At 46.3% G+C, this 20,322-nt stretch overlaps 1 protein-coding gene across 1 annotated transcript in view; it reads left to right on the top strand.

The window, feature by feature from the left end:
* LOC309566038 (serine/threonine-protein kinase Nek11-like) overlaps positions 1 to 20,322 on the top strand; it is a gene marked incomplete at both ends in the record, with an annotated part of 283,675 nt that overhangs the window by 177,644 nt on the left and 85,709 nt on the right. Inside the window, 2 exons of the mRNA XM_082271061.1 lie at positions 12,411 to 12,483; positions 17,196 to 17,244. Coding sequence (XP_082127187.1) covers positions 12,411 to 12,483; positions 17,196 to 17,244 — 122 coding nt within the window. The remainder of the gene's footprint in view (positions 1 to 12,410; positions 12,484 to 17,195; positions 17,245 to 20,322) is intronic.

Genomic DNA, 20,322 nt, shown 5'->3' with positions numbered 1-20,322 from the left:
TGGTTTCTTCGATGACAGATTAAACTTTGTTTCCCCGGAGAGATCCCGTCATTCATCCGGGTGAAAAGCCGTGTAATTACACTCCCATGTTCTCCTTATATTCCTCCTTGATAAAATGAAACTAACTGGACACATTTTCTTTGCTGCAGTGTGTATTACAGAGGAATGTGTGCTGTGTGAGTGGTATTATTATAGTATCTCTGTGCCTGAACAAAGATGGTGCTGTTCTTCTGGAGAGAAAAAGCAAGCAGACAAAGGCATGTTGTTTTTTTTTTTTTTGGGGGGGGGGGGGGGTGGGATCCTTGTTGGTAATAATAAATAAAAGGATGAGTTATTTATTAATACATGGATCAGTTTTTCTTTTTTTTTCAATCAGCCAGTGGGATGAAAAAAAACTGAACAGATTCCCCCATTCACACAAGTGAGGTGAATGAAGGAACCCCCCCTCCCCCCCACCCGTTATGCTATTGTATTGTGACAGCAAGGACTCCTCCACTGTCAGAATACACTGATCCAGTGCCGGGACAAGGGGCGGGCAGAAGGGAGGGGCTGCCCTGGGCACTGTGGTATCATTTGAGGTGGGAGGGCACTGTGGTATCATGTGAGGTGGGAGGGCGCTGTGGTATCATGTGAAGTGGGAGGGTGCTGTGGTATCATGTGAGGTGGGAGGGCGCTGTGGTATCATGTGAGGTGGGAGGGTGCTGTGGTATCATGTGAAGTGGGAGGGCGCTGTGGTATCATGTGAGGTGGGAGGGCGCTGTGGTATCATGTGAGGTGGGAGGGCGCTGTGGTATCATGTGAGGTGGGAGGGCGCGGTGGCATCATGTGAAGTGGGAGGGCGCTGTGGTATCATGTGAGTTAGGAGGGCACTGTGGTATCATGTGAGGTGGGAGGGCACTGTGGTATCATGTGAGGTGGGAGGGCACGGTGGCATCATGTTAAGTGGGCGGGCGCTGTGGTATCATGTGAGTTAGGAGGGCACTGTGGTATCATGTGAGGTGGGAGGGCTCTGTGGTATCATGTGAGGTGGGAGGGCGCTGTGAGGGGATTTGAGAGGAGGGGATTTGTGTTGGAAAAATATGTAGCAGATTACAAATTGGCGAAGAAATTCGATTTTTTTCGTTTTTTTTTTTTTAGGAAAAGGAACAAAGGTTTTGGGACTTTGAATGAGGTCAGACATTACTAGATATCGAAATAATATGGAATATCAAAATAATGAATAGTTTATTAGATATTTCATAATGGATACAATAATATAAAAATGGACCTAACCAAATCACGGACTAGACATGGAGTATATAAATTCATATAAATATATTTTCATAATAAGAAATAAATACATTTGTCAATAAATGATATACAGTCAGGACTATAAATATTGGGACATGGACACAATTCTAATCTTTTTGGCTCTATACACCACCACAATGGATTGGAAATGAAACAAACAATATGTGCTTTAACTGCAGACTTTCAGCTTTAGTTTGAGGGTATTTACATCCAAATCAGGTGAACGGTGAAGGAATTACAACAGTTTGTATATGTGCCTCCCACTTTTTAAGGGACCAAAAGTAATGGGACAATTGGCTGCTCAGCTGTTCCATGGCCAGGTGTGTGTTATTCCCTCATTATCCCATTTACAAGGAGCAGATAAAAGGTCCAGGGTTCATTTCAAGTGTGCTATTTGCATTTGGAATCTGTTGCTGTCAACTTTCAATATGAGATCCAAAGAACTGTCACTATCAGTGAAGCAAGCCATCATTAGGCAGAAAAAACAAAACAAACCCATCAGAGAGATAGCAGAAATATTAGGTGTGGCCAAATCAACTGTTTGGAACATCATTAAAAAGGAAGAACGCACCGGTGAGCTCAGCAACACCAAAAGACCCGGAAGACCACGGAAAACAACTGTGGTGGATGACCGAAGAATTCTTTCCCTGGTGAAGAAAACACCCTTCACAACAAGTGGCCAGATCAAGATCACTCTCCAGGAGGTAGTTGTATGTGTGTCAGATGAAGAACACTCTCCAGGAGGTAGGTGTATGTGTGTCAGATGAAGAACACTCTCCAGGAGGTAGGTGTATGTGTGTCAGATGAAGAACACTCTCCAGGAGGTAGGTGTATGTGTGTCAGATGAAGAACACTCTCCAGGAGGTAGGTGTATGTGTGTCAGATGAAGAACACTCTCCAGGAGGTAGGTGTATGTGTGTCAGATGAAGAACACTCTCCAGGAGGTAGGTGTATGTGTGTCAGATCAGGAACACTCTCCAGGAGGTAGGTGTATGTGTGTCAGATCAGGAACACTCTCCAGGAGGTAGGTGTATGTGTGTCAAAGTCAACAATCAAGAGAAGACTTCACCAGAGTGAATACAGAGGGTTCACCACAAGATGTAAACCATTGGTGAGCCTCAAAAACAGGAAGGCCAGATTAGAGTTTGCCAAACAACATCTAAAAAAGCCTTCACAGTTCTGGAACATCCTATGGACAGATGAGACCAAGATCAACTTGTACCAGAGTGATGGGAAGAGAAGAGTATGGAGAAGGAAAGGAACTGCTCATGATCCAAAGCATACCACCTCATCAGTGAAGCATGGTGGTGGTAGTGTCATGGCGTGGACATGTATGGCTGCCAATGGAACTGGTTCTCTTGTATTTATTGATGATGTGACTGCTGACAAAAGCAGCAGGATGAATTCTGAAGTGTTTCGGGCAATATTATCTGCTCATATTCAGCCAAATGCTTCAGAACTTCACAGTGCAGATGGACAATGACACGAAGCATACTGCGAAAGCAACCAAAGAGTTTTTTAAGGGAAAGAAGTGGAATGTTATGCAATGGCCAAGTCAATCACGTGACCTGAATCCGATTGAGCATGCATTTCACTTGCTGAAGACAAAACTGAAGGGAAAATGCCCCAAGAACAAGCAGGAACTGAAGACAGTTGCAGTAGAGGCCTGGCAGAGCATCACCAGGGATGAAACCCAGCGTCTGGTGATGTCTATGCATTCCACACTTCAGGCTGTAATTGACTGCAAAGGATTTGCAACCAAGTATTAAAAAGTGAAAGTTTGATTTATGATTGGTAATCTGTCCCATTATTTTTGGTCCCTTAAAAAGTGGGAGGCACATATACAAACTGTTGTAATTCCTACACCGTTCACCTGATTTGGATGTAAAAACCCTCAAATTAAAGCTGAAAGTCTGCAGTTAAAGCACATCTTGTTTGTTTCATTTCAAATCCATTGTGGTGGTGTATAGAGCCAAAAAGATTAGAATTGTGTCGATGTCCCAGTATTTATGGACCGGACTGTATATAAACAACATGTGGACACAGATTCAGATCTACAGATTCAAGTTTTAATTAGCTCCTGATGAGTTGACAGAGAGCCACGAAACGCGTAGAGCCTATAAGATATGAAGACATACCATTTGGAGATTGACCACATGTTTATATATATATATATATATATATATATATATATATATATATATAAATTTATTGACAAATTTATTTATTTATTATTATGAAAATATATTTATATATCAATTTATATACTCCATGTCTAGTCCTTCAATTGGTTATGTCTATTTTTATATTATTGTATCTATTATGAAATATCGAATAAACTATACATTATTTCGATATTCCATATTATTTTGATATCTAGTAATGACTGACCTCATTCAAAGTCCCACAACCTTTGTTCCTTTTTCTACGTGTATACTAGGGATGGAGCTTCAGTCATTATTTACACTCCAGATCATGTCCTTTTTTTCTATTACGTTTTTTTTTTTTTATTGGAGGTTTTAGAGCAGAAAGTAAAAAATATTGGTTTTTTTTTTGTTTTTTTCAATATTGTCAGTCGTTTTTTGTTTCTAGCGCAAAAAATAAAAACTGCACAGGTGATCAAAGCAAAAAAGAAGGAACCCCCAGTGGGACTTTAAAGGTCTGCAAAAAAAAAAAAAAACACTGCTGTTAGGCAATGAAACGAGTATTTGTATAAAAAATATCATTTTATTTACAAAAACTTGTGTGGACAAAACATAATATACAATACATAAATTGAAAACAAATGGGTGGCTAGCCCTAATGACAGCATCATGTGTTCACCAGGTACAATGTAACAATATACATGAGTAAACCGTATGGTTATTACACCCAGATCAAATACCATAAATTTACCAAAAATATGTAGCCGAATACAAATTGGCCCAAAAGGATGAAAAAATATTTTTTTTTTTTTTGGGAATGTTATATAGCAGAATGTGAAAAATATTGCTTTTTTTTCCGGAACTGTCACATTTTTTTTATAGCGCAAAAAAAAAAAAAATCGCACAGGTGATCAAATACAACCAAAAGAAATCTCTCTTTGTGGGGAAAAAAGGGATATCTATTTTTTTTTTTTTTTTTGGGTACAGTGCGCAATTGTCAGTTAAAGTAATGCAGTGCTGAATCGCAAAAAAATGGCCTTGGTCATGTAGGGGGGGGGGGGGGTGAAACCTTCCAGGGCTGAAGTGGTTAAAAACATAAAGTGTAAGCCTTTACGGTCACTTTGTAATTACAGGAGTTGCTGCTACTGACTGATTTGGTGGCTACAAGGATGGGCAGTTTGTTTTCCCACCATGAATCATGTGGCCGCCGTATCGCTGTGTGCGGCACGCTCGGTAATCCGCTAACAAGGTTATGGGAAACCTTCACTTTATTGTCATTCAAAGTGGTCTCTTCTAAGCGTTATCTGAGCGCTCCATCAAGAAAAATCTAATTGTTCCGGTCAGATTATCAGTTTTTCCAGCGTTCGGTGATACCTCCCTCTGGGGCGATAATCTAATTTTATTACAAGGGCAAACAATGCGTTTTTTTTTTTTTAAGGTCTTCTGGTGATTTGGCTGTGAAGAGGAACACAATGATATCTTCCTGGGTGTGAATAGAAATCTGAAGTTGGTGGGCGGACAATAAATCCGATCACTCACCGGCCACTTATTTAACCACTTCTGGACCGGAAGGATTTTCCCCCTTAATGACCAGGCCATATTTTGCGATTCTGCACTGCGTTACTTTAACTGACAATTGCGCGGTCGTGCGACGCTGTACCCAAATAAAATTGATGTCCTTTTTTTCCCACAAACAGAGCTTTCTATTGGTGGTATTTGATCACCTGTGCGGTTTTTATTTTTTTGCGCTATAAACAAAAAAATAGCGACAATTCTGAAAAAATAAACAATATTTTCTGCTATATAACATTCCCCCCCCAAAAAAATGTAAAAATCAAAACTTTTTAACATTTTAGGCCAATTTGTTTTCCTCTACATTTTTTTTTCGTAAAAACAAATCGCAATAAGCGTATTTTGTTTGGTTTCCACAAAAGTTATTGCGTCTACTAACTACTGGAAAGATTTGTCATTTTTATTGTTTTTTTTTTTTTTTACTAGTAATGGCGGTGATCTGCGATTTTTAGCAGGACTGCGACATTGCAGCGGACAGATCGGACCCCTAACTGACATTTTTGACACTTTTGGGGGGACCAGTGACATTACTACAGTAATCAGTGCTAAAAATATGCACTGTCACTGTACTAATGACACTGGCAGGGAAGGGGTTAACAGTGTGGGTGATCAAGGGGTTAAATGTGAGCCTAGGGGAGTGATTCTAATGGTGGGGGGGGGGCGTGGCTTGTGAAATAACCATAGAGATCTGTGTTCCTATATAGAAGGATCACAGGCGCTCTGCGATCATTCCAGGGAGAAGAACAGTCAGCTGTGTTTACAACATCCGACCGTTCTTCTCTCTAGGAATTTAGGAATCTAGTGCTGCCTCATCAGTGCCCATCAGTGCAGCCTATCAGTGTCCATCAGTGCTGCCTCATCAGTGTCCATCAGCGCTGCCTATCAGTGCCCATCAGTGCTGCCTCATCAGTGTCCATCAGTGCAGCCTATCAGTGTCCATCAGTGCTGCCTCATCAGTGCCCATCAGTGCTGCCTCATCAGTGCCCATCAGTGCTGCCTCATCAGTGTCCATGAGTGCTGCCTATCAGTGCCCATCAGTGCTGCCTCATCAGTGTCCATCAGTGCAGCCTATCAGTGCCCATCAGTGCTGCCTCATCAGTGTCCATCAGTGCAGCCTATCAGTGCCCATAAGTGCTGCCTCATCAGTGTCCATCAGTGCAGCCTATCAGTGCCCATCACTGCTGCCTCATCAGTGTCCATCAGTGCAGCCTATCAGTGCCCATCAGTGCTGCCTCATTAGTGTCCATCAGTGCAGCCTATCAGTGCCCATCAGTGCTGCCTCATTAGTGTCCATCAGTGCAGCCTATCAGTGCCGCCTCATCAGTGCAGATTAGTGAAAGAGAAAAATTACCTGTTTGCAAAATTTTATAACCGAAACTAAGAAAAATGTATTTATTTATTTTTTTCAAACTTGTTGAACTTTTTTCATTGGTTCAGCAAAAAAATACCCCCTCGGTAATAAAATACCACCAAAAGAAAGCTTGATTTGTGTGAAGAAAAATGAAAAAACTTTGTTTGGATACAGTGTTGCATGACCGTGCAATTGTCATTCAAAGTGTGACAGCGCTGAGAGCTTATAACTGGCCTGGGCCGGAAGGGGGTGAAAGCGGTAAAGTGCCCGTTAGGTAAGCGGTTAAATGCACGGACCATGCTGACACTACCCCCCCCCCCCCCCCCCAGTCCAGGACTCCAGCAGCAGGATGGTAATTGCACCTTACCAGAACAGCGATCAGTACCCCTCCCCCCAGCGCTGAGCCGTAGTGTGTCACCGTTCTCACACCTGCATACTGCCAGCTTCTGAGAATCCGCAGACACCCCCACTCTAATTAAACACACTTAGCCATCGTGTACCAACCTCTGTTTCTAAAAAAGTAATAGAATATATCGAGCAATTATCCTTTTTTTTTTTTTTGCTGCAGCTCCTCTCTCTCATCGTCGATCAGCGAAACCTCATTATAAATCTGCGCTGCTTCCGTCTATCGCTGGATAATTATTTTCTTCTCTTGGCTTTGGTCTAATCGGCCCAGATTGGTTTCCTTTTTCATGTGGCCCTTGACTCACACATTTTTCTGATCAAGCAACCCCTGCCCCCCGATTCCTGGTGTGAGAAGCAGCTGAGACTTGTTATCTGTTCATACAGTATCTCATAAAAGTGAGGACACCCCTCTAATTTTTGTAAATACACACACACAATATTGCACAAAAGTACTCATAGGTTGAACTGGATGGACTCATGTCTTTTTTCAACCTCACTAACTATGTAACTATATGTAACATCCCTCACATGTTTGTAAATATTTGATTCTATTTTTTCATGTGACAACACTGAAGAAATGAGACTTTGCTACAATGTAAAGTAGTGAGTGTACAGCTTATATAACAGTGTAAATTTGCTGTCCCCTCAAAATAACTCAACACACAGCCATTAATGTCTAAACTGCTGGCAACAAAAGTGAGTACACCCCTAAGTGACAATGTCCAAATTGGGCCCAGCTAGCCATTTTCCCTCCCCGGAGTCATGTGACTCGTTAGTGTTACAAGGTCTCAGGTGTGAATGGGGAGCAGGTGTGTTAAAATTGGTGTTATCGCTCTCACTCTCTCATACTGGTCACTGGAAGTTCAACATGGCACCTCATGGCAAAGAACTCTCTGAGGATCTGAAAAAAAGAATTGTTGCTCTACATAAAGATGGCCTAGGCTATAAGAAGATTGCCAAGACCCTGAAACTGAGCTGCAGCACGGTGGCCAAGACCATACAGTGGTTTAACAGGACAGGTTCCACTCAGAACAGTGAAAACAAAAAATAAATATACTGGCGCAAAGAGAATTGGTGCTGATACCTGTAAGTGGTGGGCGACAATGTACAAATTTTTATCATTCATTAATGTATGCATGGTCATTTGAACTTGACAAGTCTGATGCGGCAGGTAAGGGTTCACAAGGGAAAAAATGCATCAAAACCATCAAACTATGACAAGTCTTATGCAATATTGTTATTATTGATAGGAGATGGGTGCTGGCTCGAATGACGGCTGCTCTATTTTTGTTTTCCTCCAGTCCACTCAGAACAGGCCTCACCATGGTCGACCAAAGAAGTCGAGTGCACGTGCTCAGCGTCCTATCCAGAGGTTGTCTGTGGGAAATAGACGTATGAGTGCTGCAAGCATTGCTGCAGAGGTTGAAGGGGTGGGGGAGGGGTCAGGCTGTCAGTGCTCAGACCATACGCCGCACACTGCATCAAATTGGTCTGCATGACTGTCATCCCAGAAGGAAGCCTCTTCTAAAGATGATGAACAAGAAAGCCTGCAAACAGTTTGCTGAAGACAAGCAGACTAAGGACATGGATTACTGGAACCATCTCCTGTGGTCTGATGAGACCAAGATAAACTTATTTGGTTCAGATGGTGTCAAGCGTGTGTGGGGGCAACCAGGTGAGGAGTACAAAGACAAGTGTGTCTTCCTACAGTCAGGCATGGTGGTGGGAGTGTCATGGTCTGGGGCTGCATGAGTGCTGCCGGCACTGGGGAGCTACAGTTCATTGAGGGAACCATGAATGCCAACATGTACTGTGACATACTGAAGCAGAGCATGATCCCCTCCCTTCAGAGACTGGGGGGCAGGGCAGTATTCCAACATAATGACCCCAAACACACCAACAAGACAACCACTGCCTTGCTAAAGAAGCTGAGGGTAAAGGTGATGGACTGGCCAAGCATGTCTCCAGACCTAAACCCTATTGAGCATCTGTGGGGCATCCTCAAACGGAAGGTGGAGGACCGCAAGGTCTCTAACATCCACCAGCTCCGTGATGTCATCATGGAGGAGGGGAAGAGGACTCCAGTGGTAACCTGTGAAGCTCTGGTGAACTCCATGCCCAAGAGGGTTAAGGCAGTGCTGGAAAATAATGGTGGCCACACAAAATATTGACACTTTGGACCCAATTTGGACATTGTCACTTAGGGGTGTACTCACTTTTGTTGCCAGCGGTTTAGACATTAATGGCTGTGTTGAGTTATTTTGAGGGGACAGCAAATTTACACTGTTATACAAGCTGTACACTCACTACTTTACATTGTAGCAAAGTCTCATTTCTTCAGTGTTGTCACATGAAAAGGTATAGAATAGAAAAGATATAAGATGTTCTAAGCGTCAGTGAGCGTCGGCTGGCGTCAAGGCAGCGTTAACAGACATTTTTCTGGATAAAGTCCCAAGTTGTACTTAGTTGAGCCTTAAGGAGTATCCCACTCATTCCCTTCTCCCATCCCCTTAAATACAATAAAACCACAAAACAAAGATGCCGGAGTTGTCGATGTCTCAGTTCTCACACCCAGGGTCGCAGCTCACATGGGCTGGAGAGAAAACCGGTAACAATGGCGGACCCACATCCGGCCCAATGCCTGGAAAACTTGCTACAGTATGTAAAAATATTAGGATAAAGCTAAATTATCATAGAAAATGACTGTTGCTGATGTCTAATACCTTCTGAAATTCCTAAATATACATTTATAACTTTCTACTCTGTGATGTTCACTGAGATGATTTATTTTCCATCAGTTTCTTTTTCCTCCTGGTTTCGGTTTTTCTTTCTGAATAAACCAGTACATTCCTTTAGTTGTCTCTTTAGCAGAAATTGGGAGAATTCTTTTGAATCTCATGATCAGAAAATGTAAGCCGTTTCTTGATGACTCCCAAACCACAACCTCGGATTGGGAAAGGCTTAGCAATGACGGCGGTGTAACATGTATTATTCTCGGGACGTATCATTCACCTGGAAGAGGCCGGCTCAGGGTCACCCTGTCCTATTTTTATTTAAGGATTTGAAATACCATCCTGCGCTCCGTCTCATGAGTTGGACAAATCAAGGTCGATGGTTTCTAAGGACAAAGAGATCTGTAACCCACATCGGGGTGTTTGGCCTTCATTACAATTCTTCTTCTTCACATATCCTGGGAGTTGCTTTGTGCGTTGTCTGCCTTCAACTTCAAAATGGTTTGAAATGCACAAGGTTTTTCTACCTTCATATATTCTATGCATGAAGGTAAAAAAACCTTCTGTGTGCAGCAGCCCCCCCCCCCCAATACTTACCTGAGCCCCCTCTCGATCCAGCGATATCCATAAGAGTCTTGTCTCTCCAGGGATTGGCTTTTGGCCAATGGGTCCTGCTGCTGTCAGTCACAACCAGTGAGCAAATCAGGAGATTGAGGGGTGAGGCCGAGCCGCGGCTCTGTGTGTAAATGGACACACAGAGCTGCGGCTCGGGAACACATCTGCTTGGGTGCCCCCACAGCAAATTGCTTGCTGTGGGGGCACCCGACAGGAGGGAGGAGCCAGGAGTACCAGCGGATGATCCGAGAAGAGGAGGATCCAGGCTGTCCTGTGACAGCTAAACTCCAGGCAGATATAAAAAAAACACCATCCAATCTAGTTCTACATTCCTATGCATTAATAGGAACACATGGTGTTCAAAAACGTTGGGACTTTGTATGAGGTGTTCCCTCCCCTTTTCCCTTTTTTATTATATAGTTCTAGATTCATATGAAAGCCTTAAAATGGGTGTAAACCCTCCATATCCCCAGTGAAGTGACTGGCTTCAGGTGACACAGGGATGAAACACATCCTCCTACATAAGTTGTACCTGTTTCTCTGCAGCTCTCTCTTCTCTACAGCTGTTCAAAGTGTAGAATTTATACAGCTTGTCTGAGCTTTCAGAAAGCAGGGGGGCGGAGAGCTGAAGTCACACACTGCAGAGCTCAGTGAGAGCTGATTGGAGGGAAGGGAAGGGACAAACCCCCCCCCCCCCCCCACACACACACACACACACACACACACACTGCATAGCTCAGTGAGAGCTGATTGGAGGGAAGGGAACACACACACACACACACACAGAAACAGAGCTGATGATGTCAATCTCAGGCTGTGTGCTGGAGCTCCCTCCCTTGTCACCTTTTATCTCTTGGTGTCAGGAAAACTTGTCAGAAATGACTCATGCAGATAGCAGAGGAAGGAGGCAGGCAGAGAGAAATGCCACTTGGATTGAGACAAGTACACAGCATAGAGGGAAATGCTTTGTTAAAATACCATTAAAGACATGAAATACGAACAAAGAACCAGCATAGGCATCTGAATCTGTCCTGATATCTGCCCTCTGTAGTCCCCAACACAGCGACACTCTTCTATTGCTTTTCTTCATGCTGTCAGTCACACAGTAAATACGCTTACAGGATGGTAGAGCACCGGCATCATGTCACCACTGTGCTGCTTTTTCAATATGCAATTATGGGTTCGCACCAAGGAATAATTCTTAAAGTGACTGTAAACATTAATTATATATATTTATACAGTATAAACACCGTATACACAGTATTGGGACGCCGGCCTTTACACACACATGAACTTTAATGGCATCCCAGTCTTAGTCCGTAGGGTTCAATATTGAGTTGGCTCACCCTTTGCAGCTATAACAGCTTCAACTCTTCTGGGAAGGCTGTCCACAAGGTTTAGGAGTGTGTCTATGGGAATGTTTCACCATTCTTCCAGAAGCGGATTTGTGAGGTCAGGCACTGATGTTGGATGAGAAGGCCTGGCTCCCAGTCTCCACTCTATTTAGTCCAAAAGGTGTTCTATCAGGTCGAGGTCAGGACTCTGTGCAGGCCAGTCAATTTCCTCCACCCCAAACTCGCTCATCAAAGTCTTTATGGACCTGGCTTTGTGCACTGGTCCAAATAATTTGATGGGGAGGGGGGAGTATGGTGTGGGGGTGTTTCTCAGTGGTGGGGGTTGGCCCCTTAGTTCCAATGAAGGAAACTCTTAAGGCATCAGCATACCAAGATAGAGAGCAAGAAAAACTGATAGGGGGTCTGATCCCTCTACACTCCATCCAACACTAAAAAAAAAAAAAAAATGTTTTGCCTTTAGTTATCCTTTAGCTGTGTGAAACGCGTTAACTGTCCCCTGTCCGTATTTTGGAGCTGTGATTTTTGTAGTTTATATGTTTTGAAGATTTAAATAAATATTATTCATCTGCTACATTGTTGGAGTGCGTCCAGCATTTCATCTAGCAGCCCCTCCAAAGGGCCAAAAGTGACCATCAGAAATGGTCCCCAATTGACTTCCATTAAAATTTTAAATTTGAGTTTGTAGAAATATTTATTACATAAAAAAAAAAAAATCCTAGAAAGCGCATTTTGCTACATTTTCTCATCTCTAATCCTCGCTGCTTTCCCTTCATTATTATACTTGTTTCCAGTTCTCTTTAATTTGCTGGCGTTTTTCTCTGCCGTACCCTTCTATTATTAGCACACCCCATGGAGTTCCATGGAATATTTCATTTCATCGATTGCTGGGAGACTCTTTGTGCTTTTTATTTTTTTATTTTATTTATTTTTTTCATTTTTTTTACAGAAGAGCCGTTGAGCGAGTTTATCAGGAAAATCATCAGAAACTGGAAGATGACAGAAAATATGAAGTCCTTAAAGTATGTGCAGTTACGGAGTATATTCTCAGTTATTTTATTTATTCCGTTTTTTTTTTTTTCTACCTTGTTCAGTTCTGAAAGTATATATATATATATATATATATATATTTTTTTTTAAGCAGCTAAATATATAATGTTGCATATGAATATATTCTCATTACCATTTGCAGTCTGTAGCAGGTGGTGATACCGAGGTAAAAGAGTTCTCTGATCACCAGACTGACTGACAACTGAGTTAGTTACTGAGCAGCAGGAAATCTCATTCCACCCACAATGGAATAAATGGGGTTTCAATCTGTAAGGATGGTAAACAAAAACAGAGCTAGTGCTGGGCTTGCTTATCAGAAAGCCTATCACTCTAGCATGGAAGCAACCACCAAGATTGTACAGGGGTGTGGATAAGGGGGTATCACTAGGGGCAGACTGGCAACTTTTGGCCCAGGGGGCAAGTACAAACCAGAGGCCCATGGTGCAGCAACTCGGCCCCCCTCCCACGCTCCCTCACCCACTCTCCCAATCCTCCTCCTGACCCCCATTCCAAGCCCCCCCCTCCCACTCTACCTCACCCCCTCTCCCAATCCTCCTCCTGACCCCCATTCCAAGCCCCCCCTCCCACTCTCCCTCACCCCCTCTCCCACTCTCCCAATCCTCCTCCTGACCCCCATTCCAAGCCCCCCTCCCACTTTCCCTCACCCCCTCTGCCACTCTCCCAATCCTCCTCCTGAACCCCATTCCAAGCCCCCCCTCCCACTCTTCCTCACCCCCTCTCCCACTCTTCCAATCCTCCTCCTCCTGACCCCCATTCCAAGCCCCCCCCACTCTCCCTCACCCCCTCTCCCACTCTCCCAATCCTCCTCCTGACCCCCATTCCAAGCCCCCCTCCCACTCTCCCTCACCCCCTCTCCCACTCTCCCAATCCTCCTCCTGACCCCCATTCCAAGCCCCCCCCCACTCTCCCAATCCTCCTCCTGACCCCCATTCCAAGCCCCCCCTCCCACTCTCCCTCACCCCCTCTCCCACTCTCCCAATCCTCCTCCTGACCCCCACTCCAAGCCCCCCCCACTCTCCCTCACCCCCTCTCCCACTCTCCCAATCCTCCTCCTGACCCCCATTCCAAGCCCCCCCTCCCACTCTCTCTCACCCCCCCTCTCCCACTCTCCCAATCCTCCTCCTGACCCCTATTCCAAGCCCCCCCTCCCACTCTCCCTCACCCCCTCTCCCACTCTCCCAATCCTCCTCCTGACCCCCATTCCAAGCCCACCCCCACTCTCCCTCACCCCCTCTCCCACTCTCCCAATCCTCCTCCTGACCCCCATTCCAAGCCCCCCTCCCACTCTCCCAATCCTCCTCCTGACCCCCATTCCAAGCCCCCCCCACTCTCCCTCACCCCCTCTCCCACTCCCAATCCTCCTCCTGACCCCCATTCCAAGCCCCCCCTCCCACTCTCTCTCACCCCCCCTCTCCCACTCTCCCAATCCTCCTCCTGACCCCTATTCCAAGCCCCCCCTCCCACTCTCCCTCACCCCCTCTCCCACTCTCCCAATCCTCCTCCTGACCCCCATTCCAAGCCCACCCCCACTCTCCCTCACCCCCTCTCCCACTCTCCCAATCCTCCTCCTGACCCCCATTCCAAGCCCCCCTCCCACTCTCCCAATCCTCCTCCTGACCCCCATTGCAAGCCCCCCCCCACTCTCCCTCACCCCCTCTCCCACTCCCAATCCTCCTCCTGACCCCCATTCCAAGCCTCCCCCCTCCCGCTCTCCCTCACCCACTCTCCCAATCCTCCTCCTGACCCCCATTCCAAGCCCCCCCTCCAACTCTCCCTCACCCCCTCTCCCAATCCTCCTCCTGACCCCCATTCCAAGTCTGCCCTCCCACTCTCCCTCACCCCCTCTCCCACTCTCCCAATCCTCCTCCTGACCCCCATTCCAAGCCCCCCCCTCCCACTCTCCCTCACCCACTCTCCCAATCCTCCTCCTGACCCCCATTCCAAGCCCCCCCCTCCCACTCTCCCTCACCCCCTCTCCCACTCTCCCAATCCTCCTCCTGACCCCCATTCCAAGCCCCCCTCCCACTCTCCCAATCCTCCTCCTGACCCCCATTCCAAGCCCCCCCCCACTCTCCCTCACCCCCTCTCCCACTCCCAATCCTCCTCCTGACCCCCATTCCAAGCCTTCCCCCTCCCGCTCTCCCTCACCCACTCCCCCAATCCTCCTCCTGACCCCCATTCCAAGCCCCCCCCCCTCCCACTCTCCCTCACCCACTCTCCCAATCCTCCTCCTGACCCCCATTCCAAGCCTACCCTCCCACCCGCTCTGTGATCATTTTAGAGAGAACGGTCAGCTGTGTTTACAACATCCGACCGTTCTTCTCTCTCAGCGGGGAGCGATCGCGGGTGCCCGCCGGTCCCGTGGATCGGCATCCTCGCTGATCCCCAGGAACGCTCCCGTGAACCGACATACCCCCTACATCGATTTGCGCAGCTGAGCCAGCCTGTCGCGGTAAAATTGCGGCGGACGGTCAGCAAGTGGTTAAATAAAATAAACATAAAATGGGAAAAGAAAAGGAAAAAATAATAAATAAAAGCCTGGCGCGCTTTGGTTCACGAGGTCACGAAGAGTCGGACACGACTAAACGACTGAAGAACAACAACAATACTATACAATTGTAGTGAAGGAACTTCGTCCTCCATGTGGATACAATTCTATTCCTTCCATTTATCTGCAACCCATAAACAGTCCTCGCCATTCTGACACTGATTAATATATAATAATACAGCGGGAGGGAAGGAATCGCATTCTCCTGCTGAGGTACACAATGATAAATAATAAAAGACGCATCCCCCAGGAACGCACAGCAGTGCAGCGACATCTCAAACACTTTACTAAAGGACGACCTTTGTTGCTACATAATATCAAAGATGCAAACTGTCTTTATGTAAGATTTGTTATCGCAAGGCCGCGCTCTTTTATGCTGCGCTAATGCAGAGCTTTGACACATTGCATTCAATTGTTACTTTGTATTCACTTTATAACTCGTTCTCATTTAACCACTTCTGGACCATAAAGATTTTCCCCCTTAATGACCAGGCCATATTTTGCGATTCGGCACTGCGTTACTTTAACGGACAATTGCGCGGTCGTACGACGCTGTACCCAAATAAAATTGACATCCATTTTTTTCCACAAACAGAGCTTTCTTTTTGTGGTATTTGATCACCTGTGCGATTTTCATTTTTTTGCGCTATAAACAAAAAACGAGCGACAATTCTGAAAAAATAACAATATTTTTCACTTTCTGCTATATAACATTCCCAAAAAAAAAAAAATGTAAAAATCAAATTTTTTCATAATTTTAGGCAAATTTGTTTTCTGCTACATATTTTTGGTAAAAAAAAATTGTAATAATCGTATTTTGATTGGTTTGCACAAAAGTTATCGCGTCTACAAACTACGGGAAAGATTTATGTCATTTTTTAAATTTTTTTTATTTTTTTTTTTTTACTAGTAATGGCGGCGATCTGCGATTTTTTTTCTGGACTGCGACATTGCGGCGGACAGATCGGACCCCTGACTGACATTTTTGACACTTTTTGGGGGGACCAGTGACATTACTACAGTAATCAGTGCTAAAAGTATGCACTGTCACTGTACTAATGACACTGGCAGGGAAGGGGTTAACACAGTGGATCAATGAGTTAAATGTAAGCCTAGGGGCGTGTTTCTAACTGTATGGGGGTGTGGCTTGTGAAATGATCATAGAAACCTGTGATCCTATATAGAAGGATCACAGGTGCTCTATGATCATTCTAGAGAGAAGGATGGTCGGCTGTGTTTACAACATCCGATCGTCCTTCTCTCTCAGCGGGGAGCCATCTGCAGAGATGGTTGTTCTTCTGGAAGGTTCTCCTCTCTCCACAAAGAAACGCTGGAGCTCTGTCAGAGTGATCTTCAGGTTCTTGGTCACCTCCCTGACTAAGGTCCTCCTCCCCCGATCGCTCAGTTTGGCCGGGCGGCCGCTCTAGGAAGAGTCCTGATGGTTCCAAACTTCTTCCATTTACGGATGATGGAGGCCACTGTGCTCATTGGGACCTTCAATGCTGCAGAAATGTTTCTGTACCCTTCCCCCGATCTGTGCCTCCATACAATCCTGTCTCCGAGGTCCACAGACAATTCCTTGGACTTCATGGCTTGGTTTGTGCTCTGACATGCACTGTTACCTGTGGGACCTTATATAGACAGGTGTGTGCCTTTCCAAATCCTGTCCAATCAACTGAATTTACCACAGGTGGACTCCAATCAAGTTGTAGAAACATCTCAAGGATGATCAGTGGAAACAGGATACACCTGAGCTCAATTCTGAGTGTCATGGCAAAGGGTGTGAATACTTATGCACATGGGATTTTTTTTTATTTTTAACAAACTTGCAAAGATTTCAAACAATCTTCTCTCACGTTGTCATTATGGGGGATTATTTGCAGAATTTTGAGGAAAATAATGAAATTATCCATGTTGGAATAAGGCTGTGACATAAAATGTGGAAGAAGTGAAGCGCTGTGAATATTTCCGGATACTCTGTATAATAATGAATAATGAGTTGCATTCATTTTTGTGTCTTTTCTATCTTCCTGGACTCTAGTTGTAGTTTTTGCCTTTAATAAATTAACATAGTGATTGCCAATTCATTAATTATATTATTTGTTTCTTTTCCAGAATGCGTGGATAGAGAATGAAGCTCATCTAGCAGATGAGGAACAGAAAGGTGAGATTCAGCCAATGACTGCACTCTGTCCATCTCTCTACTACACGTTGCACTCCGGCGGTACCATCAGGATCTATCCCATGTCACCTCTTTAGATGGTATAAAGCCAGGGCTTTTTTTTTCAGTGGGAACGCGGGGGAACGCAGTTCCGGCACCTCCAGCACTGAATGTGTGACATGGCAAGGGGTTCTCAGGTGTGCTGGAGGGTCTACTGATGCTGGCTGCTGGGGGATCTAATGTTTTTTGCATGGCAATCTATTGTTGCTGGTGGAGCATCTTTTGTAACTGGTGGTTAATTGTGACTGGAAGGGATCTACTGTTTAGGGAGGGGTCTACTGTTGCTGGCTGCTGGAGAGTCCATTGTTGCTGGCTGGGAGATCTGTCGTTGCTGCTGGGGGTCTGTTGTTGCTGGCTGTGGGGGATCTATTTTATTGTTTTTCTTGTTATCATTACCAAATTCCATACTACAAAATGATACTTGGCCCTATATTCTCAAGGGTCTGTACTGGGAGCTGGGTGGGGGGGGGGGGGGTGAAACCAAGGGTCAGTGCTCGGAGGTGGGTGGGGGGGTGAAACCAAGGGTCAGTGCTCGGAGCTGGGTAGGGGGGAGTGAAACCAAGGGTCAGTGCTCGGAGCTGGGTAGGGGGGGTGAAACCAAGGGTCAGTACTCAGAAATGGGTAGGGGGGGTGAAACCAAGGGTCAGTGCTTGGAAGTGGGTAGGAGGGGTGAAACCAAGGGTCAGTGCTCGGAGCTGGGTAGGGAGGGTGAAACCAAGGGTCGGTGCTCGGAGCTGGGTAGGGAGGGTGAAACCAAGGGTCGGTGCTCGGAGCTGGGTAGGGGGGGTGAAACCAAGGGTCGGTGCTCGGAGGTGGGTGGGGGTGAAACCAAGGGTCGGTGCTCGGAGCTGGGTAGGGGGGGTGAAACCAAGGGTCAGTGCTCGGAGCTGGGTAGGGGGGGTGAAACCAAGGGTCGGTGCTCGGAGCTGGGTAGGGGGGGTGAAACCAAGGGTCGGTGCTCGGAGCTGGGTAGGGGGGGTGAAACCAAGGGTCAGTGCTCGGAGGTGGGTAGGGGGCGAAGTGACTTAGAACGGGGAGTTCCTGCACCTATTCTCTGAGAAAAAAAGCCCTGTATAAAGCCATTCGTAAAATCTAGTCTCAGTCTGCCCAGGGCCGGATTTCCAACTAGGCACCGTAGGCATGTGCGGACGGGCGCCTTTCCTAGGGGGGTGCCTGTAATTATGAGGTTTTTTTTTCGGGTTTTCTTTTCGGTTTTTTGTTTCTTTTTTTTTTTTAACCCTTCATCAGCCAGGACCGTAAGTCCTATGGACCTGACGTGGGGGGGGGGGGGGTTTACACACCCACTCCAGTGGCTGCAGGCAGTCTGCATTTGGGCGGCAGATTGCTTCCACTCACTCCCCGGTACCGGCACTCTCTTCCCCTTCTTGCTGTGACCCAGAAAGCGACGTCTATGACATCACTTCTGGGTCACCCTGTCACTTTCCTCGGTTAGCATGTAACCCCACCCATGAATGGTCTCAGGATGCATGACACAGGACTGATAGTAGCGCTCACTTTTTCTTCTCCGGACAAGGTTTTTTTCCTGATGCCCCAAACAATCAGAAAGGGGAATTCCTCAGAGAAAATTACTTTTTCCCAGTCCTCAGCAGTCTGGTCCCTGTACATTTTACAGTATATCAAGTCTGTCCCTGATGTTCTTCCTGGAGAGAATCGGCTTCTTTGCTGCCCTTCTTGACACCAGGACACCAAGAATAAAAGTTGGTCTTACTGATTCTTTTTGAAGGGGGGGGGGGCGCTTTAGAATTCTCTGCCTATAGGTTCCTGAGATGTAAATCTGGCCCTCAGTCTGCCCCTTATAGCTCCGTGATGGACATATATAGCCCAACAGAGGGGGGGGAGCGATCGTGGGGGGGGGGGTCGATCGTGGGGGTGTACGTGCGCCCAATGGGGAAGCTGATCTGTGGGGCCGGCGGCCACATTGGCTGCTGGTCACCCGTGATCGCTCCCCGTGGAGACAGAACGGTGGTCTTCCATTTGTAAACACAGCAGACCACTGTTCTGTCAGCTATCAACACAGGGCTCCTCCTATTTAGGATCACAGGTCTCTGTGTTGATTCCATAAGCCCACCCCCCTCACAATTAGAAAACACCCCCTAGACATACATTTAACCCTTTGATTTCCCCTGGTGTTAACAACAGCGAACCACTAGTGGCTGGATGATCGTCGCCCCCTTGTGTATCCTGATCTTGCACCACCTGTTACCGATCTGGCTTGCCTTTTGACCTGATTCACTTTGATTCCTGGCTCTGACCCCTGGCTTGAACTTCTGACTTGCTTCTTCTTGATCTTCTGTGTTAGACCTCGGCTTGGCTCACTGACTGCTATTACCTGTTTACCCGTCTATGACCCCGGCTTGTTCCGGTTTCCTGCCAATGCTACTGACTGATCCACCGTGTATGACCCTCAGATCTGGCTTCTGCTTCTGCTTTCTGCTTTGCCCTGCTGCCAAGTATGCGGGGCTGCTGTTAGAAACCATAGGGCCCCATACAGACAACCTGACACGGCCCCATACAGACAACCTGACATGGGGCCCCATACATACAACCTGACATGGGGCCCCATACAGACAACCTGACATGGGGCCCCATACATACAACCTGACATGGGGCCCCATACATACAACCTGACATGGGGCCCCATACATACAACCTGACATGGGGCCCCATACAGACAACCTGACATGGGGCCCCATACAGACAACCTGACATGGGGCCCCATACATACAACCTGACATGGGGCCCCATACATACAACCTGACATGGGGCCCCATACAGACAACCTGACATGGGGCCCCATACATACAACCTGACATGGGGCCCCATACATACAACCTGACATGGGGCCCGATACAGACAACCTGACATGGGGCTCCATACAGACAACCTGACAGGGCCCCATACAGACAACCTGACATGGGGCTCCATACAGACAACCTGACAGGGCCCCATACAGACAACCTGACATGGGGCTCCATACAGACAACCTGACATGGGGCTCCA

Source organism: Pelophylax lessonae (assembly GCF_965119305.1).
Source record: "Pelophylax lessonae genome assembly, chromosome: 10".
NCBI classification, from domain to species: domain Eukaryota; kingdom Metazoa; phylum Chordata; class Amphibia; order Anura; family Ranidae; genus Pelophylax; species Pelophylax lessonae.
The sequence above is the reverse complement of the archived record's forward strand: the minus strand, read 5'-3'. Positions and strand labels throughout refer to the sequence as shown.